The sequence below is a fragment of the Varanus komodoensis genome, unplaced genomic scaffold (genome assembly GCF_004798865.1).
Source record: "Varanus komodoensis strain SLA01 unplaced genomic scaffold, ASM479886v1 scaffold32, whole genome shotgun sequence".
In the NCBI taxonomy this organism is placed as follows: Eukaryota; Metazoa; Chordata; class Lepidosauria; order Squamata; family Varanidae; genus Varanus; species Varanus komodoensis.
Window position 1 is genome coordinate 11,207,313 of NW_025335798.1, and position 18,976 is coordinate 11,226,288.

General features: G+C 40.6%; 1 protein-coding gene across 3 annotated transcripts in view; it reads right to left on the minus strand.

Moving 5' to 3' along the window:
* Positions 1-18,976, minus strand: part of MYLK (myosin light chain kinase) — a 143,839-nt gene that overhangs the window by 13,963 nt on the left and 110,900 nt on the right. For all 3 annotated transcript variants that reach the window (XM_044437945.1, XM_044437943.1, XM_044437946.1), the window contains 6 exons: positions 15,772-16,074; positions 11,158-11,202; positions 10,981-11,074; positions 8,949-9,152; positions 5,343-5,560; positions 2,773-2,896 (listed from right to left, as the gene is read on the minus strand). In XM_044437945.1, coding sequence (XP_044293880.1) covers positions 2,773-2,896; positions 5,343-5,560; positions 8,949-9,152; positions 10,981-11,074; positions 11,158-11,202; positions 15,772-16,074 — 988 coding nt within the window. The remainder of the gene's footprint in view (positions 1-2,772; positions 2,897-5,342; positions 5,561-8,948; positions 9,153-10,980; positions 11,075-11,157; positions 11,203-15,771; positions 16,075-18,976) is intronic.

Sequence of the window (18,976 nt, forward strand, 5' to 3'; positions counted from 1 at the left end):
ACAGATCTTCCTGACCCAGTTGTCTGATTTTAGTTTTATTTTATAGCCATGTAGAGTAATAATGGAGCAATATTTTTGACAAATTATGGAAACCTTTCTGCCGTGCTCGCATGAAAGTGACATAGATGAGCAGCATCTGCCAAGGAAAGAATAATTTGGAGTTGAAGCTGCACAGTTACTTGTGCAACTAACACCGAGTTGTTTACTGGAAAGATTTTTCCAGCTACTTAAGGCCAAGAGGATGCTTGGCAGGGCAACCTAAGGCATAGTTCAGGAGCCTCTTACAGCTTCCATTTTTAGAGGGGCAGAAGAAAGCTATTTTTCCTTTCAACAGTGGAAGGGTGAAATCCAGAAGCAATCCCCTACCCTAAGGAAGGAAGAACATGGTAGACCAAATTATCTGCACCACTTGACAATTCTTCACACTTGCAATATGGTGCTCCGAGTGCCATTGAACCTGTCTGGATGGTATATTCCTGTGCTTCCAGTTTACAATGTATGTAGCACAGAGAGGCAAGAATGTTCAGAGAAAGGCTGGCCCCTCTTCCCTTAGGACAGCAGCATGCGATGTTTGCCTGTTGTCCCCCAAACTGGCAAAAGGGGAGTTTTTAAAAAAATCTGTAGTAGCTACAGAACATCTAAAGGGTCAACTTGAAATGGGAAACAAGCTACTATTAATCCCTGGAGTGCTCTGAAAAACTGCTTTAAGTACTACTTATGCACATACCCCCCCACACCCATTATTTTATTTATTTCTGTGCCCATGTAGGAGCTCTGGGAGGGAATTGGCCCACCGTTGCCCACTCCTGCCTTAGAACTATCCTGTCAGCAAGTCAGCTAAGCAAAATAGGTTTCATGTGACAGCTGTTGATGTGAAGGGACACAACACAGGGTAAATTAAATTAAAATAATTCTTCTCATCTGAACTGTGAAGACTGGAGGCCATCAGAGAGTAGTCCGAAATACCAACATTAGAACTGATTTGTGTCTGTCCTAGTCCACCATTTGAAGCAAAGCATTTTAACTGATAAGACTTCAGAAACAGCCCCTACTTTGCCTTATTTTCAGTGAGTTCATTGTGAATATATCCTTTTCCTTCCATATAACCACACTGATCCATGGAAAGCAAGTGATGAACCTATTTGAAAAACTGAGTTGCTATTCTACTTTGGATTCTCCTTATCACCATTCTCCTGACTGTAAAAATCAAAGAGATCTCTCAATATTATTGTTTTTCCTAGATGACAATTGCTTCCCCATTTTTGGGATCCTTGTTAATCACCCAGACAACCTTGGCTTTTAGGCAGCTTAAAAATGAAATGAATAAACAAAGCAATAAACAAACAAGTCCTTCCTCCATTAGCATCACCAATGGAAATGCTTCTTCTCTTCTAACAGGCATATGTATTTTTATTCAGATGTAATGCAAAGCCAAGAAAGACTAATTACAGAAGACTAAATAAGAGTAATTAAGTAACTGAAAGCCAATGGAAAGATTAATAAAATGTATATAACATTCAAAATTCATCTAATAAATAATTTACTTCCATGGCAGCCTGCAAACAATTGAAAATATAACTTCAAGAACAATTAAAAAAAAGAATTATTTTGCCTTATTATGTAAAGATTTTCCATAAGGAATGATTGGTTTATTTTATATTTTCAGCCTGAAAAGGGCCCTTGGAGCATCTTAACAGCATATATAAAAAGATTAAGTCATTTGGAAAGACTTAATAAATTTGAAAGCAACAGTACTAGAAAGGTGGTAAAAATCTAACACCAACATAAACGAAGAGAAACAGAGGGGAGGGAGGGAAGAGAGAACATAGAAACAGAGAAACGGAACGAGAGCACATTATTAGAAAAAGTACTTAAATGCACAACATGAGGGAACTTTAAAAAAAGTAGGAGAAAATTTGCATTCTTTATCAGAAAATAGAAAAATATGCAGTGAAACACAAATAGGGATACTGAAAGAAAACAGGAAAGTAAAAAAAATCTAATAATAAAATGCTAACAGGAAATGGAAAAGCCTGTAACACAGAGCAAGACATAGATGAAAATGTAAACAGCTATGAAGAATTGAATTAAGAAGCTATGAAGCTAATATACTTAGGGCACCATCCAATGTGTTTACCCCTAACTATCCAAATTCAGAGGATGTGGCGCATCCAATAGGAGTAGTGTGGGAGCAATCCTCCCACCCTAAGAACACACAGGTAATTTCAGTTCCTAAGCAATTCCACCCTGCTTGTGGGGGGCGGGGGCAAGGGCTGAGGTACTGCCAGGTTCTCTCAAATCCTAGTGAAGTCTCTCTTCTCCCCTGCCCCCACCTGGAATTCTTCCTGCCCTTCCCTTATTTTGGAGTTGCAGCTAGTGCAGAAAGAACTCATCTACAAAAGGAGAGAACAAATAATTTGGCTTTATGGATCGCTAGTGATTTTTATCCCCTTGGATTTTTAAAAAACTCTTAATAACCTGAAGCAAGCACTGTGACTAGAATAAAATAATATTTAACATCCCTGGGTTCATAAATAGGACATTAACATGTTAATAGTTCCATTATCTAAATAACTGAGTTTATAAATTCTGGGGTGTGTGTACTGAAGAAGAAGAGGGGTGCATGGGGACTCTCCCTAGCTTGAAGTAGCCTTTCTGGATATTCCCATATTAGTTGCAACATATAAGGAAAGTCTAGAATACAAGGAAGGAATGTATATATGAAATGTTTACATTAGTGGGATTTGTGATTTAGTTTAGCAGATTACTTACAAGATGTAGCAGATGACTCCAATGCTCCACATGTCAGTAGCATACCCTATAGGCTCATAATTTATAACTTCTGGAGCCACAAACTCTGGTGTCCCAAAGAGAACTTTCAAAGAACCTGCGTTCTCTGTGAAAAAGAGAGGAAAAAGAGGGGAAGAATGCTAAATGTACAGTATGGAAAACAACGTTGCCTGTTTTCATCTGCAGTGACCCTAACCCCTCCTTCCTTAATCTTGCCCATATAGGTCCTTCAAAGTCATTTTCTTCATAATACCTAGAGATAAATTAGGCTGGATCACTGTTAATTTGCCCAAGGACACACAGTGAGTAACAAAGTCAAGCAGGCCTTCAAATCTTGGCTGCCTAGATCCAAACACTGTGTACCAGCCCCTGCATAGCTTTGCCTCATCAGTTTTAGGTAGGGCATTGGAATGGCAGTTAGAGAATACTCTACCCCCCCCACCCCCGGCCACACACACTCTTTAGTGCATGGTAGCACTCAGAGCCGTGCTTCATACTATACAAACAACTGCTTTCATAATCTTTTAATGAAATGAGAAAATCAACGTATTTGGAAATATAGGCCTATGTGCTGGAAGAGGGGAAGATGTGTGTCTGTATGCTTACAACAGTATGGCTGGGACAGGAAACCTGCAGACCACCAAATGTTGTTGGATTAGAACAACAGTTCCTATCATCCCTGACCTCTGGGACTCATGGGGCAGCAACATCTAAAAGTTCACAGGTTCTCCATTGCAGGTTAAAGCCAAAACTAGTTGGTCTAAACTGAGTGATACGGCCTTCATATAAAGAAGTATTTACAGTCTCAAAGAATGTTAAGGCTGAATCCTGCTGGGTTAGGCCTAAGATTCATTTCGATAAGGTCCATGTTCCTCATGATAAACAGGGGGATGAAGCCCACAAGCAGGAAGCTTTCTTTGTAGGGTCTTGTGAAACAAAGCCGGAACTGTTGAAATCTGTTTCTACTGAATCAACTTATTATGAGGGCCAGTGACTCCATTTCAGTCAAAAGCTTAATGGAGGATAAAAAGCAGCTTGTACCAAAATCCAGAGCCAAGCATTTTTCATCACTATTTACATGTGTTAAGAGTTTGGGAAACTGGCCCTTTGTGGACTGTGCAGAACAAATCAATTTCTGATTTATTTATTTTAATAAAATGCCTCAACAAAGCGCTCCACACAAGGAAAAAGTCTCACACTGCCCATATGCAAATTCTGAACATACCAAAAAAGGTCAGGAAAAATACCATGCTAGATCATTGGCAAAACAGAACAGCTAACTTTCTGCAGAAATTGACCACAAAAGTATCATGAGTATTAACTGATTTAAATAACATCAAAGCTTAGCTGTACTCAACTGTTTTTAATGAAAAGGCAAATAAGGTTGGAAAGCAAAAAAGCACAGTCCTTTCTCAGTTATCTTCCCTGTAGAAAGAATAAAAGGATGGCTGGCTGGCTGGCTAAAAAAAATGTCTGTAGAATGTGACCCAGCAAATTCAACGTTTACCCATTCATGTTCTGACTAACATTATGCAATAAAACAGAACTGGTGGTTTTATGGTGTAGTGGTCAGAGTGCTGCACTAGGGTTGCTTCAAGTCCCCACTCAGCCAAGAGTATAACCCTGAGGCAAGGACCAACTCGCAGCTTAACCTACCCCATAGGCTCATCATGAGAATAAAACAGGATGAGTGGGATAGCAGTAATCTAGGCTTCTATTAATGGTTATTTTCTCCCTCCTATTATGTGTATGGGCAAAACACCAGGTACCATTTTGCTGAGACTCCGGATTAGGTACCCTTATTTAAGGATATACAGATCAGTCCATCACTTTTCATGTGTGTTCATTCATAGTTCCATGCTGCATTATTTGGCAGTTTTTCAAAATATCTGCACAACTATCAGTAAATGAACATGTAATCTTCTTATGGATTTTGAACTTATTTTCTCACAAAAATGCATTTATAAATATATTTTATCTGAATGTGTGCATTTCTGAATGTATTTTATCATAAAATACATATCTTGGGCACATTTTGATACATTTTAAAAACAGGAATGTATTGCAAGATTGGAAGAGGTGCAAAACGGAAAGGATGAGTGCAGTTGATATGCTTGCTAGTTACTGAGGGGCAGATCAGCTCACTTCAAAATTCACAGAGAACGGCTCAAGCACCCTAACCTTTGTTTCCTTTGTTACGCTTTAAGTTCTGCTCACTTCCCATATGAGCCCACTGGTCCACTGGTCTAGTCAGCTCTCTTGTCTGCACAAGTCAGAAGAGTGACAGCCTAGAATAGGTCTTTCAGAGTGGCTGGTCTGAACATCTGATATAAGCACTCAACTACTGTGATCCCAAAAGCGAAACAGAGGAGAATTGTGCACATACAAAATACCCATCTCTGCAGGCATCTCTCAAAGTCAGCAGCATCCCCAAACCACGCAGCATCTGAGATACGCAGGTCTTGAATTAAAATAGGGCTGAGACCTTGTGACACCTGTCATGATAAAACACCTATGCACAGTTCTATAAAATAAGCCAAGGAGATTTTTACCTAATCGTCGTGCAAGTCCAAAGTCAATCAGCTTGATTCGTGCACCAGTCTTGTTGACGCACATGATGTTTTCAGGCTTCAGATCCAAATGAACAATGCCCTGCTTGTGAATGTACTGTACCCCTTCTGAGATCTGTTTCATGTATTTAATGCACTCCCTCTCTGTTAGTTCAAAGTCCTCATCGATGATTTTCTCAAACAGCTCCCCTCCAGAAACACTAAAGCAAAATTAAAGGAGAGTTTCTGAAGGATCTGAAATCATAAACATCGTGTTTCACAAAACTCCCCGTGTGTGCATGCATGTGAAGACAGCCAGAGCATCCTAAGTTTATAGAGATGGGGCAGAAAATAAACACAAAGTGATGGGCAGGATTCCTTAATAGAGTGCATTAATGAAAGCTTCTTCCTCAGCTTTCATCCAGTCCTCTCCCCTTTCCTCCACCACACTGCACTTACCCTTGTCCCTAAGCCTTGCACTATTCCAGGAGTCTAGCTCAGATTCTCTCCTTTGCACCAGTGTAAGGCAAAAATGATGGCACAAATACTGCAGAGACGTCTCCCTGCAACGTTGGAGTCTAAAACTTGTTCATCCCACCTGCCCTCTGGTTGCAGTCCTGATTTCATCCTTTTCTCCTGTCTCTCCCCTCTGGCCACCTACTATCTGTGCTAAGCTATTCCAGGAGTGGGCAACATGTCCTTCTAGGTGTTCTTCGATGGTAAGTCTCCCCACCATTGGCTCTATCACCCTGGACTAACGGAAGATGCAGTTCAACAACTGGGAGACTAAATAATGTAAGAAATTGAGTAATTTACAGAACTTCAATTATTTTAAGCAAAGGAAAAAAATCAAACACATTATGTAACCATTTACATTTTCTATTTCCTTAACATGAAAATGGGATTTTATATAGTAGAATTAGGTTCATCATTTTCTTTTTGTACAAAGTATGTTCCTATGTGCCAAAAAGGCTGCTCTGAGACAGTGTCTTAGCAATTTCAACTTCTTTCAACTACATACATCCTTATGATAGGACAAGTAAACCATTTCCAATTTAGCAAAAGAGGAAGGATAGAGCAGTCTTAGTACAGAAACCTAAGACACTCAAACTGAAAACACAATGCTAAGATAGCACTGTGCTAAAATACAACCCAATATACTTTAAAATATTGATGTTTTAAAATACCATAAACATGGACAAACAAAATAGAGTAAAAAAAACCAACATACATTAAGGAAAGATTTTTAAAAGATAAAAAAATGAAGTAAAAGAATCAGAGCAAATAAGAGCAACACAGAAGTGATTAAAAAGAAAAACCATAAAGCATCTTAACACACAAGAAAGCAACTGCTACTCCTAACATATTGACCTAGTTTGCCTGACACAACAACCCATTGTGTTGGATTGTTGTGTCTTCTGAATTCAGACCACACTCCACTTATTTTTTTTAAGAACAAACCACCCTCACAAGCCATGGCTTCTTCCAGGGGTGCTTGACAAATGGTGGATTGTCCAAACCTGGAGAGGAATTTTATTACTGGTTGTGGAGGTCAGGGAGCGAACCATCTGGCAAGAGCAGCAAAAATACCCTGCTACTCTTCATGTTCTCGCCTGTGCCACCCCCACCAGAGACAGCCCCTCCACTTGTGCCCAGGTGGCACATCTGTGACCGTCAACTCATCGTCCCCGGTTCAACTCATTCGCCACATATGGAAAGAAAATTGCACACTTCTTTTCACTATTATTTAAACTATAATTTTTGTAAGTCTTTCACAAGTATACACTTACTGCTGTCTGATATGAGAAGTCTTGCCTGATCAATCTGCTTCTATGTTTCAGTTGTCAAAAGCAGCAGCAAAGTGCAGTAGAAAACATACTGACAAGGCAAGACTGCGTACAGGTAAATTTGCACACATTTGCCAGGGGCTAATTACCTAGATGTTAATTGAAAAACACCAGCAAAAGAGGAAAAGGTTGTCTAAAGAAAAAATTCCAGAGGTCCCCACTCCATGCAAGCCACATTCTTCCATAAACTTCCTGTTTCCATTAAGTACTGCCAGTTCTCAATCCACAGCTAAATAGGATTGCTATATATAATTCATTTTACCCATGATCACCTACTTGGTCAATAAAACAGTAAAAGAGCAGTCTTCTATTCATGCAACAAGGACATCTCTGAATAGTGCTGGTATGGTTGGATTTTTCTTGCACTCTGCACATGATTCAGGCATGCACGGGGAGAGATGAGGAAGAAGACTGTGCACCCATTTGCTCAATGTTAGCTTAACATTTTGCCCTAATAGTCAAGGCAGCAACAGTATCTCTTCAGCCCCCTGTTCACAGGGTAAAATAGAAAGCTACAGTGGCTCTTTAGGGTCCAAAAGTATGGGAGTTCCTTCTCCATACCACATCCTGCTACTAACAAAGATTACTTGCACATTTCTCATGTGATAACAAGTTATTTAAGTTAAACTAGTGATGTAAGTTAAACTAGGCTGCAACACAAAAACTATAAAGTGTCACGGGATTACATGAACAGTGCAAGCTCTTAACTAACCAATCATGAGAGCTGGTGTGCTGTGGTGGTTAAAAGTGTTGGACTGGAGACCTGGGAGATCCTGGCTCTAGTCCCCACTCACCATGAAGCGCACTGGGTGACTTTGGGCCAGTCACTTTTTACCTCACAAGGTTGTTGTGAGAATAAAATGGCCCTATGTAAACTACCTGGGGCTCCTCATGAGAGGAAAATTATAGGATATAAATCATAGAATCATTATCATCAGCAGCAGCTGCTGCATTTCATATTAGAAACTGCTTTTGGTACCCTTGCAAATAGCCATTTTCATTCAGAGCAGGCCTGAATGAAAGGCAGTACCTTGTGTACAAGGTACACTGTATGTTCACAAGTGGTGCTGAAGCAAGTACATCCACCTCTGTACTCCTGCAAATACCGTTTTCCTAAAGTCCCAGTAACTACCCCCGAGACAGAATCTGGCAGGGCAGATTTTCTGCCCTGCTGATTCCCTTCTGTAACCAGTGCATGCCACTGATTGCATTATACAAGTGCAAACCACTATTTACACAAAGAAGAATCAGCACTTCTTGGATGAAAACTTCATAGAAGCAGAAATGCTAATTTCTGAAGGGGGTAAATAGCTGGGGCTCCCCACACTCCTCAACTGCAGTCACAACAAGCAGAGGGGCAAAAGAAATCTGGCAGGGGTTCAAATGCTCCTGTGGATTCTGCTTTTGGAGAACAGGAAGGCTGCAGCTAATTGTCACTCACCTCTGAAAGTTCACTCTTCCCTATCTCTATCTAAATGGATCAACTAATGGTAGACAGAGGCACCAGGAAGTAAGAGGATGCAGGAAAAAAATGAAAGTGATCCACAAATGCATGAGCTATCCCAAGGATAAATCCTCACACATTATTTACTACTTTCAGCTTGGACAGACTGCAATATCTGATTTACAAATGAATATGCTGCTGCTAACAAGAATTAAACTAGAATTTCCAAATTAGTTTTTTTTTTTAAAACCCACACATACCCTTTGTAAGAAAAGTAACACTATTAGATCCCCTCTCTAGAGTCTATTTTATACTTACAGTTCCAAGACCATGACAATGTTAGCCTTCTCTTCAAAGGCATCTACACACTGGACAAGCTTTGGATGGTGCAAACAGTTCATAATGCTGATCTCTTGCCTTATATTTTCTTTATCTTTAGCTGAATATGCTTTGAAAAATTTTCCTGCCCAAACCTTTCCAGTTTTCTTCTCAACAAGCCGGAAGACTTGTCCAAATTTCCCCCTGAAAAGTACAGAAGTTTTCTTTAACTTATTTCAGTGGTTAGGAGTGAGTGCACAACACAAATGTATCACAGAATAAGCTTCCTGGTGTTACAGAATGATTGACTCAGGTAATATGTTTAGGTATAAGCAATATATAGCCTGTGGGCCATATTCTTCCAGACCACCCCAAAGTTTTTTGTAAAAAAAGATCCTTCCCCAAATGGTGCTCGTAGCAGCTAAGCAGCTCTCAAATGGCCAGATTTAGCTTGGCTGCTACAGAGCACCAAAAAAGTTAGATTTGGCTCAGAGAAGAGCTGAACTGGACTGCAGCGCTCTGTAGCGCTAAAGAAGTGCTTGCTGCCGAATTTCAGCAGCAAGCTGGCAGTTTCTGTTATGCATACATGGAAAGACACAATGGGACTAAATCCAGCATTACTGATTTGATTTTAAAAAGTTACACTGCTGAAAGGGCTGGACAAGACATACTCGATAGACCTCACTCTGCATAGCAGGCATCATAACAAAGAGCCAAGGATAGGCACTTAACAACTGACCACACTAAGCAACACCATTATGGCTAGTATGCTTTGAGGATTACCACCAGTGCCAACAAGAAATCTCTCCCACAGGCAAGGAGGAAGTGTAATCTCATTATCCTTAAGAAATATAATGAAGCTATAATGTTTGTTGCATAGCGCATAACTGCCATTCAGTCAGACTACTCAGCATAAATTAAATTGGCTTTATAGGTCGTAGGGCTTGTATTGGTCTTAGCTTCACCACAGGCATTTCTGGAATCAGTTAAGAACCCTTCAAGACAGGCAGAAAGCCATCTTAAGGATTCTAATACAAAGTGACTGATTCATGGCAAACACACACACACAATTAGGAATACAGAAATATGAGAGGGTGGGATAGGGAGGGGAAATGGAGTGGCATTCTCCCACTTGTTGGTTTGTTGAAACAGAAATAATAACACGTATTTTACATTATTGCTCCCGTCCTAAACTGACTTCCTCTAAATCCAGTCCTGTTCTTTTTAAGGAATTAAATTTCAAGTAAGCTTGCCTAGGGTTGCAATCTTACTTTAATTTCCAGTGTATAATTCAATTAAATTTTGAATGTGAAAAGTGCTTTTGCTGCAAGTTAACACAAGTTGCAGCAATGGGGGCAAAAAGGAACTATTATTATTATTATTATTATTATTATTATTATTATAACATTTCTATGCCGCCCCTTGCCGAAACCTCGGGGCGGCTTACACATGATCCATCTGGGAGGATATCTTCCTCAGTGCCATCTGCAGTAGCCATGAAGGGAGAAAAACTATAGTTTTACACGGGCAAGAGTCAGTCTGTAGGCAACTGACAAGGTATGAGCAAATGAGACTGGGTAAAGCTAATCTGTCCACCTAACAAACCTATAAAGGAGGGTCCAGAAGGCCACAGAGAACCCAACCATGCAAGCATATTAGTCCCCAAAACCAAAACCAGCTGGGTTAGCTACACTGGAAAACTGGAAAGCTACGCTGCCAATGGAGGAATCCTCAACTGAGATTGACAAAGGCAGGCTGAGTCGAAAAAGCATAAAAAAAGTTGCACCCCAAGAGAAACCTGATGGATTTTTGACCTCTTTACATCCATGGGATGAACGATCATTATGTTTGTTTCCCCTAGCTGACAAGCTGGGACAATGGCAGGTCTTTGATTCACAGTATTTCAGTGACCCAGTTTAGCATAAATTCCCACAGGGCTAAGTCAGAATGAAGTTAATGATATGGTGGTAGACTTTCTATCAAGACTTCTTAGCGATCCAACAGAATGGGCAAAACATATGGTTACACTTACGATCCCAATCTTTCTTCAACATTGTAGAAGTCTGAAACTTTTTGTTCAGTATTGATGGTCACTGTTCGATAGTCAATTTCTGTTTCTTTCTCTTCTAGAAGTTGACAGCACAAACAACCAATTACAAAGAGGACATCAAGCTGAAAGCACAGTATGGTGAAATAACAAATTTCTTACCATCATCAGACCCTTCTGCTTCTTCTTCCTCCTCTTCTTTAGGGCCTATGGAGAAATATAAAAATCTATCTATACATCGGTGCTGAATTTCTTCTTATATTATCTTTTCTCTATTCTAAGAATAAAAGGAGAAAACATGCCAGTAGGATGACCTATTCTGGACCAAGGCTCTTAAATGTATCAAGCCCATTCTAGAGATACACTTGACATCTTCAGGTGCACATCCATTGTTAGATGGCATTCCTGTGCTTTATAATCTGCCTGATGACCAATACAGGTTGCTATGGCCACCAGAAGACTTATACTGCAACACAGAGGACACACTCCTGCTGCTGATCATCCAGTGGACCAAGGACCTCTCTTCTTCCCAGAATCAAATATGTAGCCTATTATCAGGAATACTGCATGGGCACTTATTCCGTCTGTTTATACAGATTTGTGTGCTGTATCTTTCTGCTTTTCTATTAGTAGTTGCCCCCACATTGAAGATAAGCTGCCACTGATCTTTTCATCTCCTTCAAACATTTATTATAAATATGTCATTTTATGAACCTAGCCTTCTGTAAACTATGGCATTTGAGAATTAAAAGTTAGCTACCCCCAAAACTGTTCTTCCTTCAGTGGCAGAAAGGGGCACTATTCAAAGCAGGCATTTCTCTCCAAACAGCCGGTACTTTTCTGCTCTCCTGCTACCATCTTTAGTGGATGGAACATAAAAGTCATTTTCACAGAGGACTCTGATCCTCAATGAGATGTTCTGCCAAAATTAACAACAACTAGAAGAATCCTATGAGTGTGTAGGAGCTGACATTATTCATATCAAATGGTTTTGAACTACTGCAATGTTGTTTTACTCTTAAGATTATAAATATTATGCATGTTTTGTGGTTGGTTATACTGGAGTTAGTTGAACCTAAAAAAATAATATGCATAGAATGTATTTAAAAACAGGAATACTGAATAGGAACACATAATCCAATGCTGTTGGCTAAATGTTAGAAAGCTGGTATGGAGAGGACACCTGAATCTCCTTTTAAAAAACAGAAACGGAGCTTTTCAGCACTCTCCCAGCCTACTAAATCTTGTGAGCTAGTCCTTTTCTGCCTTTCCTTGGGTTCTAAAACTCAACACAGTCCTTTGAAATGCAGTTCTTTTACTGGCATTCCACAGTTAACAAAACATGTTAGCTCTAAATAACCTTTTTTCCAAAGCTGGAAGGAGAAGCTATGTAAAGAGTTGAATCCAACCTGAAAACTTCCCTTCATTCCCTCCTTTCAGTAGGGCTGCTGGCTCCACTGGGGGGTGGGATGGGGCTCTTGCTATTGGAGAGCAATATGGAGAGAACAACGGAGCCCCTCCAGCTGAACAGCTCATCTCTCCTGACGCCTCTTTGACTCTCCTGGGTCAAGGACTAGTTCCCACATCTGCTCCCCCTCCCCTCCCGGAAATTCTTCCATCTCTTCCAAATTAGTGAGAAACTTCTCTAGACATCTTGAAGGAGCCACAAAAGGGTCACTACTCCTGCTCCTGCACCTCCACTTCAGAACCTGATGACTTCCACTGCACAGCCAGGAGTGAGGAAGAGACTGGCCCACTCGCTACACTCTGACTAACTCTACACATATCTATTCACATGGCCCCTTTTACTCCTTGCTTGCAATATGTGAGTGTCTGTCAAGATATGATTTAGGATATTTCTGCTCTTCTCATTTAGTTTGTTCATTAATTGATTTGATTTGTACCCTGCTTTTCTACCAATAAAAATGACACTCACTATGGCTTATAATTGTAAATAACCTTTAATTATGACAATTTAAAAATGCATTGAATGCAATTAAAAACACAGTAACAGAATAAAAGCACCATCCAACGCAAAAGACCTGCTTACACGCCAAGGTCTTTGCCTACCAGTGGAATGACAGCAAAGCAGGAGCAACCCTATCCTCCCTTAGCAGGATGTTTCACAACCTAGGAATGCACCTCCAAAAGTCTCTGTCTCATGTTGCCACTAAATGTGCCTCTCAAAGTGGTAGTCTTGAAAGACTGTGTTTCAAGTGAGTCTTCCAGCACACAAGTGGTAGGTCTTCCTTGAACATCTTAGGACCTGGGCAGGCTCATGTAGGAGAAAGTGGTATTTCAGACAGTCTGGTTCCAAGCCACACATGGCCTTCTAGGTCATAAACAGTTGAATTCTGCCCATGAACAGACTGGTAGCCCATGAAACAGTTGTAACAAAGGACCCACACGCTCCATGAACAGACTGGCCACAGCATTCTGAACCAGCTTAAGTTTTTGAAGGCAATTCCACATGGAGTAATCCAAACACTAATCCAATATAACTAAGTTTTATATGACCACGGCCAGATAGATAATCTCTTGGAATGGGAGCAGTTGCCACACTAGTTTTGGCTGCAACGACACACTCATGTTTACCAGCAAAACCTCAACATGGCCAAGTCCAGAAGTACACCCATTGCAGTTTGAATCCCTGTTCCCTGATCTACCTTTTGACTAACCTAGAGTCGGGGGGGGGGGGGAGTCTTTTCCACATTTTTTTACCTTGTTTTTCCCCAAATATTTATATCCTAAACTAACCAGACAGATCAACTCTGTCTTGCCTGAGCTAAGCTTTAATTTTTGTGCTTTATTTCAATTTGTTTGCTATTCTTAACATCAGACACCAATTTAGAATAGAGCAGCTTCCTTGGATTTGGATATGACATCAAAGAGGAATTCCTCAGGACCACTTTGAGATTTTGCCTCCAAGAAGGAGTCCCCAGGTAACAGTGCCTCCAACTCCTTTCTCAGATAGATGCCCAATAAAATTATCACTGGAAGACTCTAAGATGTTTGGCAACACCAGCAAAGACACATTTCTCATTCTAGTTCCCAGCACAGGTGATCCAAAAAGGCAACCCAACCAGTCTCTGTCCCAAAACAAGGCCCAAAGCCAGACTGATGGATCTAGACAGACATCCAGAAATCCATAGAACTGAGAAGCCGCCAAATGCTCTGTCACCTTGCTAAAAACAGAGTGTTACAAAACATCCAGAAATTATCTAATACACCGAGGTCCAGGAAGGTTTTTTTTTTTTTTTTAATGAAGGTTTTGCCACTGTCTTTGTTATACAAGATGGAATCACACTTTGCCATAAAGTGGTTGCAACCACTAAGTTTACCAACTTATCCAGTCCCATCCCCAGGTGTCTGCTTCTACAAGCCAGAGATGGGAAGGGTCAAGCATGTCAGTGGTGTGCCTCACTTTTCCAAGGATGCTGTCCACATCCTTGGGCTGTATGAATTGAATGGATCCATTGCCACTGGAGAAGCAGGGACTCAAGTTACAGAATGTGTCAACTACAGCATCCCAGTTTGCATGAATACAATAAATTTTATCTACAAAGTGTAGAGCAAATCGGCCAAAGCAGAATACTGAGCTATCTTTCTTTTCATCTCGAAGGCAAGAAAGAACTGGATTCTGACCAACATTTGCTAGTTGACCCTGTGCAAATGCGGTGGTGGCAGAAAAGTGCAATTTCTTCACTGCCCTCATTGTCATGGAGAAGATTCTACAATGATCTCTTATCTTCTGACTTGTCATGCTACAGCTCCATAACCAGGTGCAGCCAGTGGTTTAAGATCAGAATGATGCCTACTTTTCATAGCTTGGCTATGCCTTTCTAGTGAGGAAATGGAATTAAAGTGGTTGGTATAGGATAAGAAGATAGGTTCTTAATCTGGGCACCCCTGCTTCAAATCAGATGTGGGCACAAGTAAGCTGAAATCTCTCAGAGCCCCATTTAGGAGGACAGAGAACAACAACACTGGGCAATGGAACAAAGCAGTCATAAGGATGAAAAGGTCCAACATATGGGAAAAGTTTGGGACCCAGTAGAGCAAGAATTTGTCCAATTCTTTTTAAATCCATCCAACTGAAAGGGTTGGTGTGAACAGAGGTGTTGTGGCACAATTGAGTGGTATACACCTTTTAAATAAACAACCTGGAAAGCCCAAAAAAGATGAGGCCAGGGTAGCTGCAGATTCATTCCATAAGTGCTTAGTCCACAGCTGAAGCCCTGCTCCATTCCCCCACGTTCAGAGGCAAGTGGTTGGGCAACAGAGACAGGGCTTTCCCAGCTCTGGTGCCATCACTGTGGAATGTCAGCCCAATAGAAGGCTGCCTGGCTCAGTCACTGCTCTTTCTTTTAGCACCTAATGAGAGCCTGGCTATTCAGGAGAGCTGCTGTAGGACAGGCACTGTAGTTACGGTTGTATCCAACATTAGTATGAGAAATTCAGTTTGATTCAATGAATCCCTCTCCCCACACACACACACAGGATTCATAGCATCCTGGTGTTTCCATGAAAAAGGCCTGGGCCCTCAAATCACCTGAGCAATGCAACAGCATAGGTGCCATTTTCATACACTGCCATTTGTAATCTGTAAACTGACCAGACAGTTTCGGCTATAGGGTACATAAGTTGAATAAATGAGTATTTCTGAAACACATGTGCTGGTAATGAACTGGGCATAAATCTATACTTAAAACACATGAAACCGGGGGCTGCATGGCAAACACACTCAACCAAAATCTCCATGTGGCAAAGACTTACCTTCCTGCTTGGCTCCCACTTTTACCAACTCTGATTCATGGCTTGGCTCACTCATCCCATACACATTAGCAGCTCGCACCCGGAATTTGTACTCCCTGTCAGCCAGCAGGTCCTGGACATTGTAAGAAGTACTACGACAAGTAGTGAGATCAGTCCATTTTTTGTCCACTGTGTTCCAGATTTCCACTGTGTAGGCTTGCACTGCACTTCCCCCATCATATGAGGAGCCGTACCATGAGAGAGTAAGGGAAGAACTCTTGATGTCAGATGCACAAGGCATGCCTGCAGGAGGATCAGGTTTATCTGTGGACCAAAAAAAGACACACAGAAATGTGTTTCATGCTCAGACATGCCTGTATAACTGCGGGAAGGCCCCCATAGTTTACTAAAGTATAGTAAATCTACTGCTGGTAAACCTAGTATATCCTGACCATATTTACTGCATAATGAGTCACACAAGGCTCTATGGCCAACAGGAACACTGCTGGGTTTTAATGTTTTGTTTCAATTCAACTTTTAGCTGCACTTCCATTTGTTGAAATGATTGTGTGAAAACTCACTTTGGTGAAACTACAGTTTTACTTACAGACTTTAAATAGGCTAAAAATAAGAGTTGGTTGAAAACTATAATCAATCCTATATAATGCAGAAGCAAAACCTGTCCCTGTACTATCCTTGACCTGCTAATTTCCAAAAGTTTTGCTTCAGCTACCATCAGCCCTAGTCAACATGGCCACTAGTCATGAATCCTGACAATTATAGCCCAACATTTCTGGATGGCTCCAGGCTGAGGAGGGCTGTTGCATGAGGTCTACACCCTCAAGGAATGTTTATGCTGACTCTAGCATTTGCTAGTGGTCGTCATGGCCTAAATGGATGAAGCAAACTTCCATATTGGATTTCACATGTAAGTGTGCATATCATGCCAATCCCATACTCCATTTCTATGTTGCATACCACTTTCCCAAATAAACATCCACATACATTCCAACGCACCATAATTAATTTCCTGTGTGGTCTGCAAGCCACAACCACAGTATGAAGCAAATGGGGTCAACATTGGAAAGCATAGCTAGCAATTTTAAAGTGCTTGTGCTTATTTAGCTGAATCAAGCACTCAGAAAAGGGGCTGCACCACCTTAGACATGGTGAATTGTGTGCTTGCATGTCACATCTTACTGAATTTTTTCAGCACATGTTGGAGAGTGGACTAGAGTTTAAAGCTCTCCCTTAGATGCACTCACTATAAATGTGTAAGTGAACCTTTAGCTATGAAGGCCCTTTTCATTGCAACTGAACCTTTGTGCCTAGTGCAAGAGGCAGTCCCACACGTTTTGCCACATGCATCCCAGCATGCTCAGACTGATGGATGTGCTGCTTACAGGAGGAAAGGTATGTGTCACAAGAAGCATTTGTTACACAGAAGGGGTAGAAATACAATTTGTGTAGTAATTTGGATGTTTATATGTGGTGTGTCCTTGTATAGGCCCTCTTTCTAAATTAGCTGCAGAAAGCTTGCTACTTCAGCTTACAGCTTCAGAGTACTGACAAACATAAAGGCTACAGGGAGGCCTACACTCAGAGAAACTGCCATGATGGAAAACGGAAGAGTTGTTGCAAAAAAGAAGCATCCTCTTCAAGGTAGTGATCGCTAGCTACCTTGGCTACTTTTTAATGAGGGTTCTCATATTACCATTCCACACTATTATTAGCTGTTGCAATATTCTCCTGCCAGATGAAGAGCAGACATAAAGCAACAATTAATTCCTTTCCATGGGCTAGGCTGTTTAGCCAGAGAAGGTATTTAATATACTGCTAAAGCCTGTTGGATGATGTCCATGCCGACATTGCTGGCAAAGCCTGCACTTGAGGTTCATCTGTGGGAGAAAAATGAAACCATAAAAGGCCATAACTGAACTCTGCATCACCGCTCTCAGGGCTCAGGGGTCACTGTAAACCACTCTGCTTTCACTGAAAAACACACAGAGACATACATTGTGCAGCTTCTATTTCCAAGGGAGGAAAGGGCTTTAATTTAAAGACATTATTCCACAGAGATGTTAATATATTCTTTCTTAAGTATAAACATGGACTTAGAGAAGAAAAAATGGGCATGCCTGGTTATTAGCAGAACTACAGGATACTTCTTTACATAGCTATCAGTTCATGCAGTAAACAGAACTTTCTGCTCATCAAACAGAATCTTCTCTTAGTATTCTGAGTACATTGGATTTTAATTCCACATTTAATTCTCTAGAAGAGCTCCTGTGTATCATTTTAATGCACCATTTGCAATTGTCAGGATTGTGTATGATTATAACCTTCTGGCTTCTGCACAAGTGTGTATGTGATCTTTGTAAGGATAGAGCTGTGAGGAAGTGTACAGCTTATAGGCAAAACATAATATGCTTTGATATGCATATAACACTGAAGGAGTTTTGAGTCTCAGAAACCAGCAATATAGTAAAAATGAAAGACTCTTAGATAAGAATTTAAAGTATAGCAATTAGCAAGACTGCATGAACATTTTACTCTTCTGGCCTCAGTATTTTTCAATAGGTCAAATCTACCTTGGCAGACATGTGAGAAAATGGTAATACTATTGAATTGTATCTATTGTTATGCTCAAATGGAAGACATAAAACATTAGAATTCTGCCCAGAGACAAAGATCAAGCTACTAGCACTTTTTCAACCCTAAGATCAGGCTTAGCAATAAGAGTGAAACTCACTAGAGGAAGAACATTAATATCTAACAATCATTTAAAAAACAAACATAAACTGTGTAGTTTAGTTTTGCTTTGTTTCATTATAGATGTTCCTGATCTTTGTCCTTCATGATAGAACTTGCTTTTGTAATACCCAGTAAATTTTACTGCTAAGCTGAAATCTGTCAGTGGTCCCAGCCCACAATTAAGATGGGTAGGGAAGTATTTCAGCCATCTGGGGGCAAGGGATATATAAAGTATTAAGTGTAGGGCAAGTTTACCAGCATTTTCTCATTTTTCATCCATCTGCTTTCACATCAATTTGTAATGTTTTACAGACTGGATTGCTACTAACAGAACACTAACATGTCATGCAAACCCAGACCAATTTTCCCAGGATGACCAGTTTGTGGCAACAAGTCACCCAAAAACCTACAGGTTGTCATGTCATTCAAACTGATGCAACTGTTTGTTTTCTTGTGTCTAGAGAGAATCATG